The sequence below is a fragment of the Suncus etruscus genome, chromosome 2, assembly GCF_024139225.1.
Source record: "Suncus etruscus isolate mSunEtr1 chromosome 2, mSunEtr1.pri.cur, whole genome shotgun sequence".
In the NCBI taxonomy this organism is placed as follows: Eukaryota; Metazoa; Chordata; class Mammalia; order Eulipotyphla; family Soricidae; genus Suncus; species Suncus etruscus.
In genome coordinates, this window is record NC_064849.1 from 95,086,811 (window position 1) to 95,106,495 (window position 19,685).

Sequence of the window (19,685 nt, forward strand, 5' to 3'; positions counted from 1 at the left end):
AATATTGCACACAAAGGTGTCACACGTATTTATTAGGGCCTTCTTGTGCTGCCCTCAACCCATTGACAGACCAGGTGTGAAGCCATATCCCCAAGGGTTACCCTGCCTGCCAAAAATCAGCCTCTCCTCTATGCAGGGGTTTCCCTGGCCCAAGCGTAGTGTCCACTACAAGCAGAAACAGGGTGGCAGGAGGGAGTCACTGTTATCCCTTGGAGCCAGCAACTATTCACCCCAACTCGTCTGCCCCTGTCCCTTTACAGGGTTGCTCAGGGATGGGCCTCAGGCTGCGCTCAGGGCGGGCTCTGAATATGACTGGTTCTCAGTCCTTGTCTTCTGCCACCTTCTGCGAGCTCTCTCAATCCCTCCCTCTTCAGCCTCATGCAGCCACCTCTGACTGCCCCTCTGTTCCAGGATTCCAGGACCCAGAGTCTGCTCTGGTTCACCAGGCTCCTCCAACCAGCACTGGTCTCATACCATCTTCTCTCACAGGCTCTGCACACTTGTCAGAGATCTCCCACTTGCTGAGATGCTCTACCTGAGGGCAGTGCTCTTTTAAGCCCACAGTACCACTACTCCATCTGCTTTAAAGCTCTAGACAAGTTTTCCAGAGCTGTTTTAAAAGCCTGCAGCAAGAAGGAGCCAAGCTCATGGCTGGTTTCCTGGATGTCGGGGTCGAAGCTTCCGTAGAGTGGCGTGGAAGCCTGGACATCGCCTCGCCCAGCCCGCAGCAGCAGAGCCTGAAGGTCCTGTGCAATCAGGTCATACTTGTGCTGGTCGAATTTGGACACAGTCAGCTCATCCTGCGGGTAGGCTGTACCCTCTGGGTAGCAGTCCCTGGGCACGGGGAACTCCACCCAGTGCAGCTGGGGCAACTCTGCCAGCGCCATGAAGAGACGCCGCAGGCCACGGGAAGACAGGGGGTTCCCCAGGAAGCGCAGCTCTTGGAGCTGGTGGCAGGGACTCAGGGCTGTGATAAGCGTGCTTACGTGGCTGTCCTCGATGCCACACTCTTCCAGCGTGAGGACCTTCAGTGTGGGCGCTGCCCGGCGTAGCAGTCTGTAGAAGGATGAAGGGTACGAGCTCACCAGGTTGTGCCCGCTGAGATCCAGCCCCTCTAGGTGGGCAGCGTGGTTGCAGTCAGCCAGGAAGGCCATGTCTGCGTGGTTTAGGGAGCAGCTGGCCAGATCCAGTACCTTCAGTGGAGTCTTCAGGGGGCTGCAGGCAGAACACAGCACACTGAGGATAGGCCTGAGCTGGGTGGCAGCCTGCTTGCCTGAGCTCAAGAGGCCTTTCCTTTGTTTCTTTTTGTTTTGGGGCTATACTCGGTGGCACTCAGGGATTACTCCTGGATCTGTTCCCAGAAATTGATCCTGGTAGTTTCGGGAGACCATATGGGATGCCAGAGATCAAACCCAGATCCGTCCCGGGTTGATCGTGTTTAAGGCTAACACCCTACCACTGTTATATTGCTCTGGCCCTAAGAGGCCTTTTCTACACACAGCCAAGCTCCACTGCAGTCTAATGCACCCCTCCTGTGGCTGCCTGGTGGCTGCACTTGTTGGGATCCCCCTAGCCATAGCTCCTAAAGATGGGTTTCTCTATAGCTCCCATGAGACTGCCATGTGCTGTGACCCAGTGGTGTGGAGCATGGTGCTTGGGAGTCGCTGAATCGACAGGCAGGCAGGAGGGCTAACCCTGCACTGCCTAAGACACCATAGTGCAGTATTGTGTGGTGTGGGCTTGCTCCCACCATAGCCCTCCTGACAAAACCAGCCTGGTGACCACTAACACTTGTTACTGTGGCCCTGACTAGGGTGAACATCCTCCTGTTTTGTTTTGGGGATACAAGTGGCAGTTCTGGGGATCATGTGCTGCTGCTCTTTGCATTCAGGTCCTCCTGTGGAATCATTGTGGGCCTTAGCTATACTTCTCGTTCTTGCTCAGCCCATACTGGCTGGTGAGGAATCCTCCCTCTCACCAGCTCCAGGTCTGACCTTTCCACCATCCAACCTACTTTTGGCAGGTCCAGCACAGGCTGCCCCCAATCACTGCAGGACCTCCAGTGTGGAAGGAGTCTGGGGCCTACATTTGGGAGAGGGGTGCTCTAGTTCTTGACCATCTGTACAGATACTAGACTAATGAGAACCCTACCCCAACCCTGAGTCTGCTGACCCCTGAGTCCCCTGCTGATCTGACCCGTCTCTACTGACCTGACCTCGTCTTGCTGACCATGACCCTCCCATTGCTGACCCCTAGCTCCCCATATTGACCTAACCACATTCTTGCTGACTCTGGGCCCTCTCCTGATCCCCGACAGCCTATGCTATGAAAATGCCCAGTATAATACTCTAATGCTCTGTCTTCCTCTCCCCTCCCCACCATGCCTGATTTCCAGGACTAACCAGCTCCTGCCTATTGGACAGCACAGAGACTGGTCTGGCCCACTGTCAGGTCTCCTTAAGCAGGGATGTGGGCTCTGGTCACTGTAACATGATACCAACATGACTCAGGACACTATGACCTGATGCCACACAGTTCTAGACACGTATGACCTGATACAAACACAGCTCTGGTCCCTGTAACATGACACCAACATGGCTCAGGACACTGTGACATGGATACTACATGACTGGCCAGATTGTCTCCTTCACTAAACCAGCTCCTGATGCCCCCTTGGACCCCCTTCTCACCACCCTTCTGCTAATAGCAGACACTCCTGTCTACACATCAAGTTTCCCTTTTCATTGAGACACTACTAGCATTCTTGGAGTTCCAGCCTACAGGTGCTCTGAGTCTCCTTCTGAGGTGAAATGCACTCTCCTGCCCTGGCTGCTCCACATGCAAAACTATCATTTTCGGGGCTGGAGAGATAGCATGGAGGTAAGGCATTTACCTCGCATGCAGAAGGTCAGTGGTTGGAATCCCAGCATCCCATATGGTCTCCTGAGCCTGCCAGGAGTGATTTCTGAGTGCAGAGCCAGGAGGAACCACTGAGCACTGCTGGGTGTGACCCAAAAAAACAAACAAACAAAAAACAAAACAAAACAAAACAAAAAACTATCATTTTCTTCTCCCCAGATCTCATGGTATCTCTCTCCTGGAGGTTCAGTCACCCCACCTGAGTCCATGCTTTGTCCAGCACAGAACATCCTTCCACATCGCATGGATTTGTCAGGGAAAGAAGAGATTTGCCCAAATCTCAGCACTGCTGGAACCTTCCAGCCACTGCCTCCTCTCTCCTCAGCAGGACCTGGGGTCCAACGTAAGCCCATAGCTGATTCCTCCATTGTCTGAGTTATAAAGTAGGACCAGCATCCTTCAGCTTACCTTGCCAGACTCAAGACCACCCTTTCCCCTAAATTTCCTGCTTCTTTCTTTTTTTTTTTTTTTTTTTTTTGGTTTTTGGGCCACACCCTGTGACGCTCAGGGGTTACTCCTGGCTATGCGCTCAGAAGTTGCTCCTGGCTTCTTAGGGGACCATATGGGACACCGGGGGATCGAACCGCGGTCCGTCCTAGGTTAGCGCAGGCAAGGCAGGCACCTTACCTCCAGCGCCACCGCCCGGCCCCAAATTTTTTTTTTTTTTTTTTTTTTGGTTTTTTTTGGGTCACACCCAGCAGTGCTCAGGGGTTATTCCTGGCTCCAGGCTCAGAAATTGCTCCTGGCAGGCACGGGGGACCATATGGGACGCCGGGATTCGAACCGATGACCTCCTGCATGAAAGGCAAACGCTTTACCTCCATGCTATCTCTCCGGCCCTTCCTGCTTCTTTCAACTAGCTTCCATGGGTAGTTCCTGTCTTACTGTGCTCTGTGAAGAACTGCACAGGACAGTCTCAGCCATGTTCACCATTCTCCTCCTTGTCGGGAAAGGGTCAGAAATACCTGGGCTCTTACCATATCAGCAACCATCAGAACACTCCACCTTCATGTCCTCCCTCAGAGAATGTGACTCCCAGATGGTTATCTGAACTGGAGCTTCCCCTTTGCAGATATTGCCCCAGCCTGGGCCCATGTTTGCCTGATAACTGGAGGTTGGCATGGAGTCAACTTTAGATGCTGATCTCTAGTCCCAGTTATTGATTTATCTATTTATTTATTTTTGGGGGTCACATCCAGTTATTTATTTTGTTTTTTTTGGGGGGGGTCACACCTGGCAGCGCTTAGGGGTTACTCCTGGCTCTGCACTCAGAAATCGCTCCTGGTAGGCACAGGGGTACCATATGGGATACCAGGATTCGAACCACTGTCCATCCTGAATCAGCTGCATGCAAGGCAAACATCCTACCACTGTGCTATCTCCCCGACTCTGGTTTTGCTTTTAGAATCATACCTGGCATCACTCAGGGCTAACTCCTGGATCTGTAGTCAGAAATTACTCCTGAGGGTGCCTAATTGATAGAACAGAAGGTAGGGTGCCTGCCTTACACACTGCTAACCTGGGTTTGATCTCTGGCATTCCATTTGATCTCCTCAGCTGTCCAGGAATGATTTCTGAGCACAGAGTCAGAAATAACTCCTGAATGCTGCTGGATATGACCCAAAAAGAAAGAAAAATGAAGGAAATTACTCTTGGCAGACTTGGAGGACCATATGGGATGCCAAAGATTGAACCTGGGTCAGCCATATGCAAGGCAAAATGCTCTACCTCCTGTGTTATTGCTCTAGCCCCATCTTCTGGTTATTTAGATTAACAAGCTTATTTAGGTCTTCATTGTGGAGAATCTCTCTGTGAACAGCCTATCTGACCCAAGACTATGATCTGTAAAAACACACAAGATAGGATGGAGCAGAAGAAGGTGAACTGCTCGATTCCACTTTTTTTTTGTTTTGTTTTGTTTTTTGCTGTGGGTCATGTATGGGACAAACATGTAAGATTCATCCAGAACTGTAGAATCAAGTCACCTGTGAGTCCAGGGATGGAGAAATAGCACAGGATTTAAGGTACTTGCCTTGCATGCACCAACCTTGGTTTGAATTCCTAGCACCACCTATGATCCATAAGCACGACCAGAGGGTTGGGAAGAGCCCCTGAGCACTGCTGGGCGTGGCCTTGTGGCTGAGGACTGGTTCTCTACCCTCAGACTTTGTCAATATCTCCTCCTGCCTGACCAATACCTTTTCCAGGTACAACTACAAGTCACCAGCTAGGCCCTCAAGGACACCTAGTTCCTTGGGGCTGGTCCATTGTGGGTACACTGACCTTGCAGTCGGCTGACAGTGATGTCTCTCTCACAGGAGGGGTCACAGGAGGGGTCGTGATGCCTACATGACTCTCTGCCCATATGTGCCCTGGCCAGGGCCACACCAACCCCCACAGCCTGGGGATTTCACACCTTCCTCTGCCCACCCTTCAGTCATGCATGGCCACCTGAGCTAGTGACAGTGTAGCTCCCTTCCTTACCCTCCAATTGGCTTTGACCTCGTTTCCCCTATCCAGAACTGAGATTCTGTCTATAGCTCTGCCCAGCACTGTGGATGCAGCAGAGCTGGTCACCCCTGTATGACAGAGAACCGTGTAATACAAAGGGACAAAATGACAAGCAAAAGTCCATCAATGGGCCAGAGAAACCGCACAGCGGTTGGACATTTGCCTTGCACATTGCCGATCCAGGATGGACCTGAGTTCAATTCCCAGCATCAGCATCCCATATGATCCCCGAGCCTGCCAGGAGCAATTTTTGAGTACAGAGCCACGAGTAACCCCTCTGAGCACTGCTGGAGTGACCCTAACTCCCCCCCAAAGTCCATTAATGTACTGCTCACCTACAAGAGGGATTCAGCAGAGACACCGAACAGTGGGGAGTAGAAAGAGGGAGACTAGAGACGTCCTTGGAGGGGTCGCCTTTGGTTACCTGCACTCAGAGGGCTCAGATTAGCTCCTTGAACAGGGTAGTGTTTCTGTGAGGCTGCAGGACTGAGGCCTCTGGAAAGGATAAAGACTCTGCAGCTCTCTGTGCTCCCATTCCCACTACTGACCCCTCCATGGAAACGCCCTGTGATGCTGCCCACCCCAACAGCCTTAACTCATCAGCTCAGTCCTGGGTCCTGGCTGCGCCTTTATTTGTATTGGGACCAAATGAACTATGTTTCCCTGACTCCTGATTCTCAGAAACAAGAGTTTCTCTCCTCTAAGTTCTACGAAATGCATTATTCCAGGCCACTTCATGGTGCCGCCCTGGCGAGACAGGTGCAGGACAGGGTTTCTGACTCCCACGTGGTGATAAGCCAGGATCCCAGCTGAGCTGTGTCAGTAGCATGGAGCTGGCCACCCCAAAACCTTGGCAGCCAACAGCCTGGTACAAGAGCCATACTCCCATGGGGGACAAAGGACAGCAGATGCCGTGCCCAGCATCACCACTGAACCAGTGTGCCCGCTTAGGGAAACCTCATCCCTCCTGCTGGAAGGGTGCCAGGTCACTGATGACCTTCATTGTGGCCTCAGGACGGGGCAGACCCTGCCCTGCACCTCTAGACTTACCCGAGCAGCTTCTGGATCTTCCCAGTCAGCGTGGAGAAGGCCACACTCAGCTCTGTGAGCTGGACCATCTGGCTGAGAGCCTGGGTGATGGACATAAAGATAGGGTCCTCGCCGTTGGGACTTGGTGCCTGCGCAGGGGGTGCTTCCAAGGCCTTGGCGGGCAGGGTGAGTGCGGCCAGCTGGGGGAGGCCCACCTGGGTCAGCAGCTGCTGCACATGGCCAGCGTGCAGTGGCACATTGTGGACCACTTGCAGCCGGCGCAGCTGGGCTGGGCCCACCAGGCTCAGTACCTGCAGTAGCGGGCCTGCACCCAGGCTGTCGGCTCTCAGGGACACACAGTGTATTTGCAGGGGTGCGGCCCCTTGGGGCGCCAGGGCTTGCATCACCACCTGGAAGTTCCCCTCGGTGACGAAGATGTCCGTCACGACCTGCACTGGGCCGCAGGCACAGGGTTCTGCCTGTAATGCACAGCAGGTTCTGGCTAGCAGCTCGGTTCGGCCCCACCTGCCCAGCGCCCGCCCGCAGGGGCACTGTTGTACTTGCACGTCCCGGAGGCCCGTGAGATCTACCAGGCGCAGTCCCGATGCCCCAGTCCGGAGGACGTGGTCGGCCAAGCCCTGCACGCACGCTTCCAGACAGGCCCTGCAGGCTCGCTCCCGTAGGTCCTCAGGCTGCTCCATGCTCGGTGCCAGCAGCTTGCCCAGTCTAAACTCAGCCAGCGGCCAGCAGCCCAGCAGAGCGCGGACCACTGCCTCCTGCTCCAGCCAGTAGCTGACTTTGAACAGGAGTGGGTATAGGCTGTGGGCCACCCAGTCCAGGCTCTGTTGAACCACCTGTGGGTGGGACACTAGGGCCACAGCAGACAGGAAGCGTAGAGGCCTCATGGTACCCACCAGGGCAGCAGGAGGCCCCTGACCAAAGAGCTGTGTGCTGGTCCTTGCTGCAGTTGTCGGCTTCTCGCTGGCTGGCTGGCTGGCTGGGGCCAGCGCTGCCGTCACCTGACTGCTATTTTGGGCCCGTTTGGCCCAGAGTGTGGACACACTGGCTGAGGCAGCTGTCTCCTGGCGCCCCTGGTGAAAGTGGAGCTATCTCAATGCTGATACTGGGAGCCCCAGATGGGTGTCTGTGCCCACTTCAGGACAGCCTGACCTCAGGGGCAGGGGTAGGGGGCCTGTCCTGGGCAGCTTCCTCAGGGCCTGCATTCACTGGGGCAATCCCTCCAAAGCATCCATTCTGCCCACTGTTGACAAGGAGGCAACGAGAGCTCATCTTGGGCAGTGGCCTGCTCACAGGGCCTTTGGAGATTCCATCCATCCTTAGCCTGAGGTGTGTGGTGGGGACTTCCCTAGTGCATACCTCAACAGGAACTGAGGGGCAATCTTCACGAACCCTGAATGGCCACTAGTGGCCACTATACACTGAGCTTGTGTGTAAGCATTTTTGTGAGGGAAAGAGATATTTATCCAAGTAAAGTTCTCCAGCAAATCACCTCAAATGGGTGAGAACACTGCAGGAGGGCTTCTGTGCATTAGAAGCCATAGCCATGGACTACAGTCTGGGCAGCATAGTCCAAAGTATATTTTCCTGCAGTTCATGAAGCCTAAGATCGAGGTGCAAGCAGGGTGGCTTCTGAGACCCATCTCCTTAGCTTGTACGTGCTTCTCTTCATCCTCTTTATTCCCACTTGAATGCCTTAATCTTTTATTTTTTCCGTTTTTGGGCTTTGGTTCACATGCAGTAGTGCAGTAGTGCTGGTTTGACACTATTCCCAGCTTAGTGCTCAGGGTCACTCCCAACAGGGTTAAGGGAAGTTGGGATCAAAATTGGATCTCCCTGGGCCGGGCGGTGGCGCTAAAGGTAAGGTGCCTGCCTTGCCTGCGCTAGCCTTGGACGGACCGCGGTTCGATCCCCCAGTGTCCCATATGGTCCCCCAAGCCAGGAGCAACTTCTGAGCGCATAGCCAGGAGTAACACCTGAGCATTACCGGGTGTGGCCCAAAAACCACACACAAAAAAAAAATTGGATCTCCCACAAGCAAAGCAAGAGCACTAGTTCTTGAGTCAACTTGCTGGCCCTTTATTTCTTTTTTGGTGGATTTGGGCTATGCTCTGGGGTTATTCCAGGTGCTTCTAGAACCATATGCAATGTTGGGATAGAACCTGAGTTGGCTGCTTGCAAGGCAAGTGCCTTACCCACTCTACTATCTCTTCATTCCATTTAATCACTTAAGGGTCCAGACTTAAGGTTAGGGCTCTTGTATAGGGCCTCAATCACCTTCAATTATTCCTTCAAACTCCATTCCAAACACTATCATATCTGAAGTGCCGGGGGTTAAGACTCCAAGTGTAGGGCCAGAGAGATAGCATGGAGGTAAGGCATTTGCCTTGTGTGCAGAAGGATGGCGGTTCGAATCTCGTCATCCCATATGGTCACCCGAACCTGCCAGGAGCAATTTCTGAGCCTAGAGTCAGGAGTAACCCCTGAACACTGCCGGGTGTGACCCCAAAACAAAACAAAACAAAAAAAGACTCCAGTATATAAATTCCCTTCCTCAGACTTCAAAAGTTCAGATGGATGTTTTTTTGTCAGGATGTTGGGAATTGCCAGGAGCTTATCAACCAGATGCTTTTTCTCCAGCTTTTACTTCAAGTAGAAGTTCTTCCCCTCTTGGAAATACCTTATTTCATGGGTTGGAGTGATAGTACAGTAGAGGGATTGATTCCCAGCATTCCATATGGTCTCTTAAACACCACCAGCATAAATCCTGAGCATTGCCAGGTATAGCCTCAAAACAAAACATTCTATTTACCTGAATGTTATGTCTAAAGTCTACACTGGAGGTGGGGAAAGTTGGCTATGTATATATATTTTTAAAAAGTTTTGGGCTGGAGAGATAGCACAGCGGTAAGGTGTTTTGCCTTGTATGCAGAAGGACAATGGTTCAAATCCCGGCATCCCATATGGTCCCCTGAGCGATTTCTGAGCCAGGAGTAACCCTTGAGTGCCGCCAGGTGTGACCTCCCAAAAAAATATTTAAAAAAAGTTCAGGGGCCGGCGCAGTGGCGCTAGAGGTAAGGTGCCTGCCTTGGCTCGGCGTCCTCAAGCCCGGAGTGACTTCTGAGCGCATAGCCAGGAGTAACCCCTGAGCGTCACCGGGTGTGGCCCAAAAAAACAAAACAAAACAAAAAAGTTCAAAAAGTTTTTACTTTTTAATTAGTCCCCATGAAATGAAAAAGCTTGTTGTGATTGGGTGTCAGATATAGGTTGTTTCAATACCCATTCCTTCACCAGTGTCCGCTTCCCTTCAATGTCACCCCACCCCCATTTGCCTCTCACTTACCAGTCTGGGCTTAAAATAATAAACAACATAAAAATGAAAATATAAAATATATAAGCACACACATATACAATTTTGCAGTGTTGATGTGGATAAGTTGTGACCTCCCCCCCAGGCAGCCCTGAACTCTGGAAAAGTTCTTTTTAATCCATGTGAAACGATTTATTTTTGTGGACACCTAGTTTTATACTTTTTCTACTTAAATGGTCGTGAACCCATAGCGTGAACCCACGAGGCCGAGTTCAAGCTGGACGCTCCAACCCTACAAGGGTGAGTCTGCAACCACGGCAGCACTCGGGCTCTACTCCCTAGGACAGGGTCCATCACAGAGGAACGTCCAAACGTCGGCCTGCGGACGGGAGCAGATTCTCTTGACCCAACCCGACCCGACCCGAGTCCCCTCTAGGGGGCGTGTGCGCTGCGCTAACGCAGCTGCCGGAAGTCCAGCACAGCAAGGCATCCCACGTGGCAGGTCCCGCCCCGCATCCAATCAGCGCTGACATCACGTGACCCCCGGGAGCCAATGGGGACCCACACCCGGGGAACCCGGTCTGCATGGACGCGGGATGTGGGCCGTGCGAGCTGCAGTCTTGCTGGAGGCCGGCTTTTCTCGCGTGGCTCGGAGTATCCTGTCACCGAGGGTCGCGCTCCAGCTGCCGCTCTGCCCCCAACGCGCGTTCGACTCTCGAGGACATGGGAGTGCGGGGGATGTGGAGGGGCGAGGGGGCAGGCAGTGGGGCTCACGGACTAAAGACCGGAGGAGCCGGGCGGTAGAAGAGCAAGAGGAGGAGCCAGACGATGCGGAGGAAGAAGAGGAGCTACTGAGGGGGGACCCCTTGTTGCCAGCGGGGACCCAGCGCGTGTGCTTGATTCATCCTGAGGTCAAGCGGGGACCCGGCGAGCCGCAGCTACCGCGAGGTGACGGGGTGGGCGGGGCTCCGAGGGCTATAGCCAATGGGCGGAAAGTCAAAGGGGACTTGGGGCGGGGCTTCTCTGGCTGTAACCAATGGACGTAAGTGTGGAGGGTGGAGCTCTGAAGGCTAAACCCCGGGATGGGCAGTTCGAGGGACGGGGTTGTGGGGGCGGAGCTTATCTGGTTGTAACCAATGGGCGTAAGTGTGGAGGGCGGGACTATGAGGTTACCCACAGGATTGGTTGTTTAGGGCAGGCCGGGGCGGGCTTCTCTGACTAACCAATGGGACTAAGTCTCAGAGGGCGTGGCTTACAGGGCAGGGCCGTGAAGTTTGTAACTTAGTCCTAGAGGCGGGCGCTATGGGGGCGGCTCCTAAAGGCAGCGAGCAATGGGCTGGAGGTTGGAAGGGGCGGGGTTCCGAGGCTAGAAATTAAGGGTAGGGGTCTTTGGAGGCTGGACTCTGGGGTCCTCAATGGGGAATCGGGGCTGGACTGCCAGGCCAATAGCCCACAGGATGAATAATTGGAAGACAGGGTTTATGACATGCTTCTGGGACTTGGATGCACTGGGATTTTCCCTTGTGTCCTCCCGTCTATATACCCTGGCCCTGGGTCGACGCTGTCTTTCCCACGTTGAACTTGGCTCTAGGGACTAGGAGTGGGCATCCTTTTCTACATGCTGTGGGGAGTGTGGCCGGTTCCTGGATCACAAGGAGCCTCCTGGAACATGTCCTTCAGCAAGCAGGTCAGGGCAGATGGGGCAAACCCTCTTGTGCTCCCACCCAGTTCCAACTCTAGGCAGCCTACTTCAGTGCTCCCACTCCGACAGACACCCCACCCACCCCCGCCTTTGCTGCTTTGCCCTTCTCTGGGTCCCTAGAAGTGCATATCTGTGTTTCCGACAAATGCCAGTGCCGGTTCTTTCTGCAGGGGCTCAGGCTACAAAAGAGCATAGGCAAGGGCTGGAGGGGAACAGGCACCAGCCCTCATACTGACTTTATCTCCCCAAAGCCAAGTGGCAGTTGGCAGAAGCAGAAGCACTGGTGGGCACCCTAGATAACTGGTCAGTCGTGGAGACGATGGTGGTACCCACGAAAACACCCGACAAGAAGTCTTTGTTCAGCAAAGGCACCTTGGAGCACCTGACCGGTGGGTGCCCTTCCCCTCTGCTCTCTCTTCTCTGGAAAGTGTGGGGTGGTTTACAGGAATACGGGGTAGCTCACCAGAAGCTGCAGTGTCATTGGGAGCTGGGAGGAGCCGCCTCTGAGGGTATGATGCCTAGTTCAGAACCTGGGGAAGCTGCCTGTTGCCCCAGCCAGTCCTCCCGCTTCCCAGTACCCGATGGTCTAGCCTTGATCTTGAGGCAGTGCCCACCCCAACTAGTCCCTCGGTTGTATCCTACCTGCATGCGCTCTGACTCTTAGCCTTAGCACCATGCTCATGCAGATACAGCCCAGCAGAGCATAAGGCTAGTCCTCTGATGGCCTTTCCTCCCCTAGAGACAATCCGAAGGTCCCCAGAAATCACAGCTGTCTTCCTGAACGTAGAGCGCTTGGCCACACCCACCCAGGTACTGTCCAGCCCCTCAGGCACCTGTCCTCACTCAAAGTGGTGGACAGAGCTAAAGTAGGCCATGGTGGTGTGCTTGGCACTTACCTGAGTACAGCCTTCCTGCTGTAGAAGGAGCTGGAAGCAGCATGGGGCGTGCAAGTGTTGGATCGCTTCACCGTGGTGCTTCACATCTTCCGCTGCAATGCGCGTACACGTGAAGCCCGGCTGCAGGTGGCATTGGCAGAGCTGCCCCTCCTGAGGTGACTCTCTGTGGTCCCACTGCCCCTTTTGCCTCGCCTGGATGGTAGTTGGAGGGGGCTGTGTTTCATCAGTGTACCTGTGGGGGCCTCCTCCTATTAGGATTCCCCTGTCTGGGCCTTTGCTCCCCATGCTGCCAGGAGGGCTGGGAGGACACTGCGGGAGGATCTGTGACTCTGATGGCTCCATCCCGAGGCCATGCTTGTTTTCTTTTCTTTGGAAGGGCAGCCTGGGGGTTCCATCAGCCCAGCGAGGGCCAGGCTGAGCCCTCAGGTGCACCATTTCCACTCCAGGGCAAGTCTGAGGGACGGCAGCATCTATCGCAACAGCAGAGGGGGCTCTCGCTACATCATGGGCTCAGGTAATGTGGGCCCTGGGAAGGAGCTTTCTGCAGCAGCGCCAGAATGCACAGGACCTCCTGTGTGCCACTCCCTCAGTGGGAGTGGTAGGTTCCTCCCTCTCTGTCTTGATCTACACTGGCTTCCCTGTGTCTGTGACTCCTTTGTCTCTTGTGAAGACATGCATTGGACTGAGAGTCATACTCAGAACCTCACTTGGGACCATCCACATCTCAGACTCAAAACTGCAGAGCCGGTGTCCGAGTCCTGGAGTAGGATGAGGCTCACCTGGTTAGCTCTGAGCTCCCTGGAGATCTGTTGGGCTTTCTCAAGGCTCTGCCCTTGCTTCTTCTGGTGGAAGGGAGGCTAGGCTGACCTCCAGCCTATAGAATGTGGAGGTAAGTTCACCCTACTGGGTGGACATTCTCTGGCTGCAGAGAGCCCCCATGATGTACCCAAAGCCCCAGGAACCTTCAGGTGCAGCTGCTCAGGTGGGCTCCCCTCCACAATAGCCAGTGACACCATCCCGGGTATTTTTAGGAGAATCCTTCATGCAGGTGCAGAAACGTCTATTGAGAGAGAAGGAGATGAAGATCCAGAAGGCCTTGGAGAGACTCAAGGGGAAAAGACGCCTCCTGGGGAAGCAGCGGCAGCAGAGGGAACTGCCAGTTGTTTCACTGGTGGGGTACACGAACTGTGGTGAGTCTGGGGGGAAGTAGCGTACCAAGGTAGTAACCCCCTCAGAATGATGAGTACAGTGGTTGTTGTATTTTGGGCACAATCTGTGAGTGCCTGGTGCAGATTCCACCGACTGCTGAGTGTCAGAACAGGGTGCCCCAGGTCCCTGAGGTAATAGCACCAGGTTCACACCCTGATTTCGCTTTTCGTGGTGGATCTTTGTGAACCTCAGTGATCTCTGCCTGATGGGACTGAGCTGCTGGAATCACTCTGGATTCAAGCCTCACAATGAGGTGTCTTCCCAGGAACCAGGGTCACTTAAACAGAGTGTTCCTCAGGTCACTTGGAAGGCAGTAACCCTGTGGGTCCCCTGCCCAGTGTCTAGGATCCTCCACGTTTGAGACAATGTTGGGTTCACCCTTCAGTCAGGGTCAGCTGCCAGTTACAGGTGTAGCCTGTAACTATACTGATGGGTTTCAACCACCAGTCCTAGCCAGTGCTGGTGTGTACTGGAAATTTACCACTTAATAGACGAGGTGGCCCCTTATGTGGCAGTAGTGTCATAAGGACTGATACAGAAATCTGACCTAACAAACATGTTTCATACATTTGCATCTTCCATCAGGTCTCATTGGATGCCCATTCTAGTACTTGTGTAAATCCACCCAAATTTAGTCTCTGCATCACCCCATCTGTACATCACCCTGTGTACATCATCATCTACTATCTACACAGATGCCCCTTTGTTTCTTTACCCTAACTCCATGCCCCTTATCTGTACCACCATGTCATTATCTGTGCATCACCCACTGTACCCTATCTCACCTACACCATTGCCCACTGTCCACACACCCCATCTCACATGTTCTATCTTTCCATATTCCAACATCACCCCCACATCTATACTATCACCCTTTGTTTCCTCATCTAGCACTACCCCTAAACATTAGCCCCTGGTCATCATCCCTCCGTGTGCCCCATTTGCTACATAGGCCCCTGGGCCCCAGATGGTCCATTTGCTGGGAACACAAGCAGCTGCATCCTGACCACCCAGTGTCCTGCAGACAAACAGAGGCCCGGGTCCTCAAAAGTGAAGGGACACACAGGGGCTTTTCCTGAAGCATGTTTCCTGGTGTTCCACTGCAGGAAAAACCACACTGGTGAAGGCACTGACAGGGGATGCTGCCATCCAACCCCGGGACCAGTTGTTTGCCACACTGGATGTGACGGCCCATGCAGGGTCACTGCCCTCCCGTATGACTGTCATTTACATGGACACTATTGGCTTCCTCTCCCAGCTGCCCCATGGCCTCATTGAGTCCTTTTCTGCCACACTGGAAGACGTAGCCCAGTCAGTGAGTATGTTCATTCCAGGGACCAAGGCCCTTAATAGACAATTGGAGGGGGCCAGGACCCTCATGCGACATTACTGGGGGCAGGTCACTCACACATAACATCATCAGGACAGGTCTTATATATGACCTTTTCAGGGAAGGCCTCTTGCACATGACATCCTCAGAGCAGGTCCCTCACACACTACCCTCTCAAGGAGCTGGTGTTGAGTCTCCTTCCCGTGGGTGGTTTAGGAACCCCCTCCGGAGTTAAGAGTACTGTCTAGGGAGACTGGAGAACACCCAGCTATTAGTCAAGCAAATGCACAGCTTAAAAGATTAATTTGAGAGTTTATGCTCTGTTCCTACCTGAATCTACCCCAGAGAGAGCATGAGGAAAGCCAAAGACTGAACAGAGGGGATTTCTAAAAATTGGATGTACCGTCAATGGGGAAAGCCCAAGGGGGCCTGAAGATAGGACAGCAGTGTGGAGTCAAGAGGGAAACCTGGGGAAATGCAGCCAAGTGGGATAAGACCCTTGCTTATGAAACCCTTGTGAGTCTGTGTTGCACTCCCACCATGGACCAGGTGAGAATCATAGGGTGGGCAAATGCATGCATGCACGCACACATGCACATTTCCACATGTGCACACATACACATACTCCTACTCACATGCACACTTATACACATGCTTTTACACACTTACGCAAACTTGCACACACACATACTCGTGTGTGCACAATCACATCAGGGCATGTGCGCATGCACACACACACACACACACACACACACACACACACACACACAGCACCTCCTTACAACACCAGGGAGCCTATCCCCCCAAAGAACTTGAAATAGGAAACGCAGAAGCTAGGGAGACACTCAAAGGATAGAGCACAGTTTTTCATGCAAAAGGCTTGGCATTGTATGGTTCACTGAACTCAGTTGAGACTGACCTCTGAGTAGAGTCACAATTAGCTCTAGAGCACCATTGAGAAAAACAAATAAGGGACAACATTCTGTTTAAGTTGAAGTATTGTAAATTTTTTAAAAAAGTATTCTCAGGCTTGTAGATGGCCAATCTGAGTTTGGTTCTGAACATTCCAATAGTGTCCAGGATCCCATCAGGAATGATACCTGAGTATAGAGCCAGAATTAAGCACCATTGGGTTTGGCCCTAAACCTAAATAAATATCAAAATAAAATACTTGTCAGAGGATGAAAACCCAAATGAATGGAAACTGGATAGAATTCCTAACTGGTCTATGGTTAACACTGGGAAGATGTAGAGAGTTCCATGGTGTGGGACACAGCAAGGCTATGGCTTGTGACAGACCTGGAACATGCCAGGCATTGCAGCTGGAACATGATGGGGATGTGATAGGTGTTATAGCTTATATGACGGGGACATGCCACATGATGTAGCTTAGATGTGACAGGGACCTGACATGATATAACTGGGACATAATGGAGACATACCATGCGATGTACTTGGGATGTGACAAAGACGTTACACTTATAGGTGGAACGTCACCAGGGTGTGGTGTGGCTGAGATGTGATAGGCACATTGTGTGGTCTTGGTCCTGGAGACAAGACTAAGAGGCCTGGCGTGGGCAGGACTTGAGCCAGGAAGGCTGTGACCTGGCATCCTAGCTCATTGTCCTTGTGTCCTGCCCACAATAGCAAGGTGGGTAGCTGGACTGTGTGGGTGCAGGCTCTCCTGCTGGACCCATCTCTGGGGAACCATAGCCTGCACATCCCAATCAGAGGTCCTGTGTGGTGGCAGGATGTGATTATTCACGTGCGGGACCTAAGCCACCCTGAGGCTGAGCTACAGAAGGCCTGTGTCCTGTCTACACTGCAAAACCTGCACCTGCCTGCCCCACTACTTGCCTCCATCATAGAAGTTCACAACAAGGTGGACCTGGTGCCAGGGTGAGTGATGCTCCAGCCACAGTAGCTGTTCACCCTGTCCTGGCTTGGGGCACTTTTCATGAGGGGTTCACCGCCTCTTAGGAGGAACCAGTTTTGTAGGACCATGTGATGTTATGGGGTGGTCTGAGCCCATCTTTGAGACCATTCCAGACAGCCCACTGCATGCACTTGTCCTCTGTTGTCCAGTCCCATGTTCCTGTGCTTTGTTTTGCTGAAGGGTGACTATGCATGGAGTCCACCTGAGCAGGACCATATCCCTCTCCCAGGTACTGCCCCACAGGGACACATGCCGTGGCCGTGTCTGCCCTTCTGGGATACGGGTTGGAGGCGCTGAAAGCCAAATTGGAAGATGCTATTTTGTTGGCAACAGGAAGACAGGTCCTTACCCTCCGAGTGCAGCTGGAGGGTCCACAGCTCAGGTGAGCTTGGCTGGCCAATGGGAGGAGAGACATGAGGAGGGATGAGGAAGTAACTGAGGCCCAGAGGAGATGGAGGCCAGGGTGGGTGGAGACTAGGGTGTGGAGGGTGGGGGAGTGGAGGCTCAGGTGGGATGGGAGATGGAGGGAATGGAGGTTGGGGGTGGGATTTAGGCCCAGGGGGATGGAGGAGGGTGGGGTGTAGCAGCCTAGGGGACATGGTGGGGGGAGGCATGGTGGCACCTGGTTCATCTGTGCAGGAAGGGAATCCAAGTGAGTCACTTGCCCGCTGAACACAGTGACGAATATTTCCTGCACCTGCCAGGGCCTCATCTTCCTTCCCTAGTCAATGTCTGTCCCTTGACCTGCCAGAGGGGTCTTGATGTGGGTGCAGGTACAGGCAAACAGCCTTGTGATGTCCCTGCTTGTCTCCCCGCTCAGCTGGCTGCACACAGAGGCCACAGTGCAGGAGGTGTCTGTGCTTCCCGAGGCTGGCGTCGCTGATGTCACCGTCATCATCAGCAGCTCTGCTCTGGGCAAATTCAGGAAGCTCTTTCCAGGGTAAAGATTGTCCAGGCTCCTGCCTGCACCTTTGGGTGTGGCAGACACTTCCTCGCTGGCTCTAGTGTCCCAGAACAGCATGTGAGCACCCTGTGCCTGTGGCTGAGCAAGACACTTGTCACCAGGCCTGCTGACCCTGCGTCAGGCCACACTTATTCCATCCAGGCCTGTTGATCGCAGTGTCGGGCTATGTTTATTGCATCAAGCCTCAGCCCGCTGACCCCTCCCAAATCCCACAGTGTTGGAGATAGAGGAACAGACAGCCCATCAACCTGGCAGCCCATGAATGTGACGAGCCAGCATCTGGCATCAGGTGTGCTCACCCTCACATCAGCCCCAGGGCCACATTCCCCTCCTATGTGCTGTGGCAAGTCACATAATTACTCTCCTTTCTGGGAGAAATACAAACTTTCAAAATTTGTTTTTCTTTGTGGTGGTCAGATTCAAAGTGGGGCTTCCTTATGCTAAGCCTGTGCTCAGCCTGTCAGCTATCTCCTTGGATAAGCAAGAAATCACCCCCAGAGTGCTTTTTTTTTTTTTTTTTTTTTGCTTTTTGGACCACACCTGGTGATGCTCAGGGGTTATTCCTGGCTATGTGCTCAGAAATAGCTTCTGGCTTGGAGGAACCATATGGAACAATGGATTGAACTGTGGTCCGTCCTGGGTTAGCTGCATGCAAGGTAAACACCCTATTGCTGTGCCATGGCTCCGGCCCCCTCCAGAAGTGCTCCTTGATGCCCCTGACAGGGACAAAATTAATGTCCCCAGCATGTCCATGTCAAGACATGGGCTCACTCCTATAGTACCCTGGATGCAGTAGTGCTGCCCTAGGTACTCTGAAGCCAGTCTGCCTGAACTCAGGGCAACAAGGGGCAGGAGGAGACCCAGATTGGTCTAGTGACTAGGGCCATGGCTGCCTCTGGAAGTGACCAAGCCACCAGTCCATTTCATGCATGGCTCTCAGGTCTTGGAGCCCCAAGGGCCTGTGTTGTGCTTGGAGGCACCCAGCCTTCCTGTAGGCCAATGTTCCCTGAGGGTCACATTCCCACAGTCTCCTCCAACATCTCCGCAGCCATCATCTATAGAACCTGCACTTCTGCCTTGGTTGGGCCCAGTTCCCTTCTGCAGGGACTCATTAAGAGCTGTGGGTTCCTCCCTGAACCAATGCGCCTGTCCATCATAGATGCTAGCAAGAGGCCCCTGTGAGGGAGACTGAGCTATGGGGGAATGGGCTGATACCTAAAGCAGAAAGAGGGTGTTACACTTGCTGAGGTGAGACAGATAGATGGACACAGTCCTCCCTCCCGCCACTACCCAGCACAAGGTCCTGAACTGCTCAAGACTCTTCTATTGGCAGAATGGGCAGAGCCCACTGCTGCCTCAGTGTCTGCCAGACATCAAATGGCAGGAAGAGGATCTAGAGAGACATGCACAATCTTGGTGTGAAGTGACCTTTATTAGCAGAAAACACACAGGGGCAGGTGCGTGTGTGGCTGAGTCACGTATAATGAAGACACTTCTGAAGGACATTTTCTCTCAATCATCCTTAACACAAAATGCAAAAAGGTGTTTAAAATAGGAAACTCAAAATTTTGATCCAGTCCTTTGACTTTACATAGAACTAAAAGCACATTTAAAAAATTTTTTATTTTGGTTTAGTGGTCATATCCGATGCTGGTCTGCGCTCAGAAATCGCACCTGGCAGGCTCGAGGGACCATATGGGATGACGGGATTCGAACTGGGGTCTGTCCTGTGTTGGCCATGTGCAAGGCAAATGGCCTACCACTGTGAAATGCATATTTTTAGAAGCTGCACAACCTGAAGAGAACACCAGCCCAGCATTTCTGAATTTTCATGAAGGCTGCCAACACTGCTGTGTGCTGA

The 19,685-nt window shown here is 53.1% G+C and overlaps 2 protein-coding genes across 2 annotated transcripts; one reads left to right on the top strand and one right to left on the bottom strand.

Moving 5' to 3' along the window:
• Window positions 1–552: 552 nt before the first annotated feature.
• Window positions 553–7,367, bottom strand: LRRC14B (leucine rich repeat containing 14B). The gene is made up of 2 exons (XM_049767941.1): window positions 6,481–7,367; window positions 553–1,215 (listed from the first exon to the last, which is right to left on the bottom strand). The coding sequence occupies exons 1-2, from the start codon at window positions 7,362–7,364 to the stop codon at window positions 570–572; spliced, it is 1,530 nt and encodes a 509-aa protein (XP_049623898.1). The 5' UTR covers window positions 7,365–7,367; the 3' UTR covers window positions 553–569.
• Window positions 7,368–10,383: 3,016 nt separating this feature from the next.
• GTPBP6 (GTP binding protein 6 (putative)) lies at window positions 10,384–18,224 on the top strand. Its single transcript, XM_049769032.1, has 10 exons — window positions 10,384–10,735; window positions 11,741–11,878; window positions 12,229–12,299; window positions 12,410–12,540; window positions 12,832–12,899; window positions 13,417–13,575; window positions 14,701–14,909; window positions 16,675–16,823; window positions 17,090–17,242; window positions 17,681–18,224. The coding sequence occupies exons 1-10, from the start codon at window positions 10,384–10,386 to the stop codon at window positions 17,802–17,804; spliced, it is 1,554 nt and encodes a 517-aa protein (XP_049624989.1). The 3' UTR covers window positions 17,805–18,224.
• Window positions 18,225–19,685: the final 1,461 nt, after the last annotated feature.

Bases quoted from the DNA above. Each gene is read 5' to 3' on its own strand.
- LRRC14B (XM_049767941.1), bottom strand. From the start codon at position 7,364: ATGAGGCCTCTACGCTTCCTGTCTGCTGTGGCCCTAGTGTCCCACCCA. The intron at 1,216-6,480 runs GTAAGTCTAGAG...TTCTGCCTGCAG, and splicing joins AAGATCCAGAAGCTGCTCGG to CCCCCTGAAGACTCCACTGA.
- GTPBP6 (XM_049769032.1), top strand. From the start codon at position 10,384: ATGTGGGCCGTGCGAGCTGCAGTCTTGCTGGAGGCCGGCTTTTCTCGC. The intron at 10,736-11,740 runs GTGACGGGGTGG...ATCTCCCCAAAG, and splicing joins CGAGCCGCAGCTACCGCGAG to CCAAGTGGCAGTTGGCAGAA. The intron at 17,243-17,680 runs GTGAGCTTGGCT...CTCCCCGCTCAG, and splicing joins CTGGAGGGTCCACAGCTCAG to CTGGCTGCACACAGAGGCCA.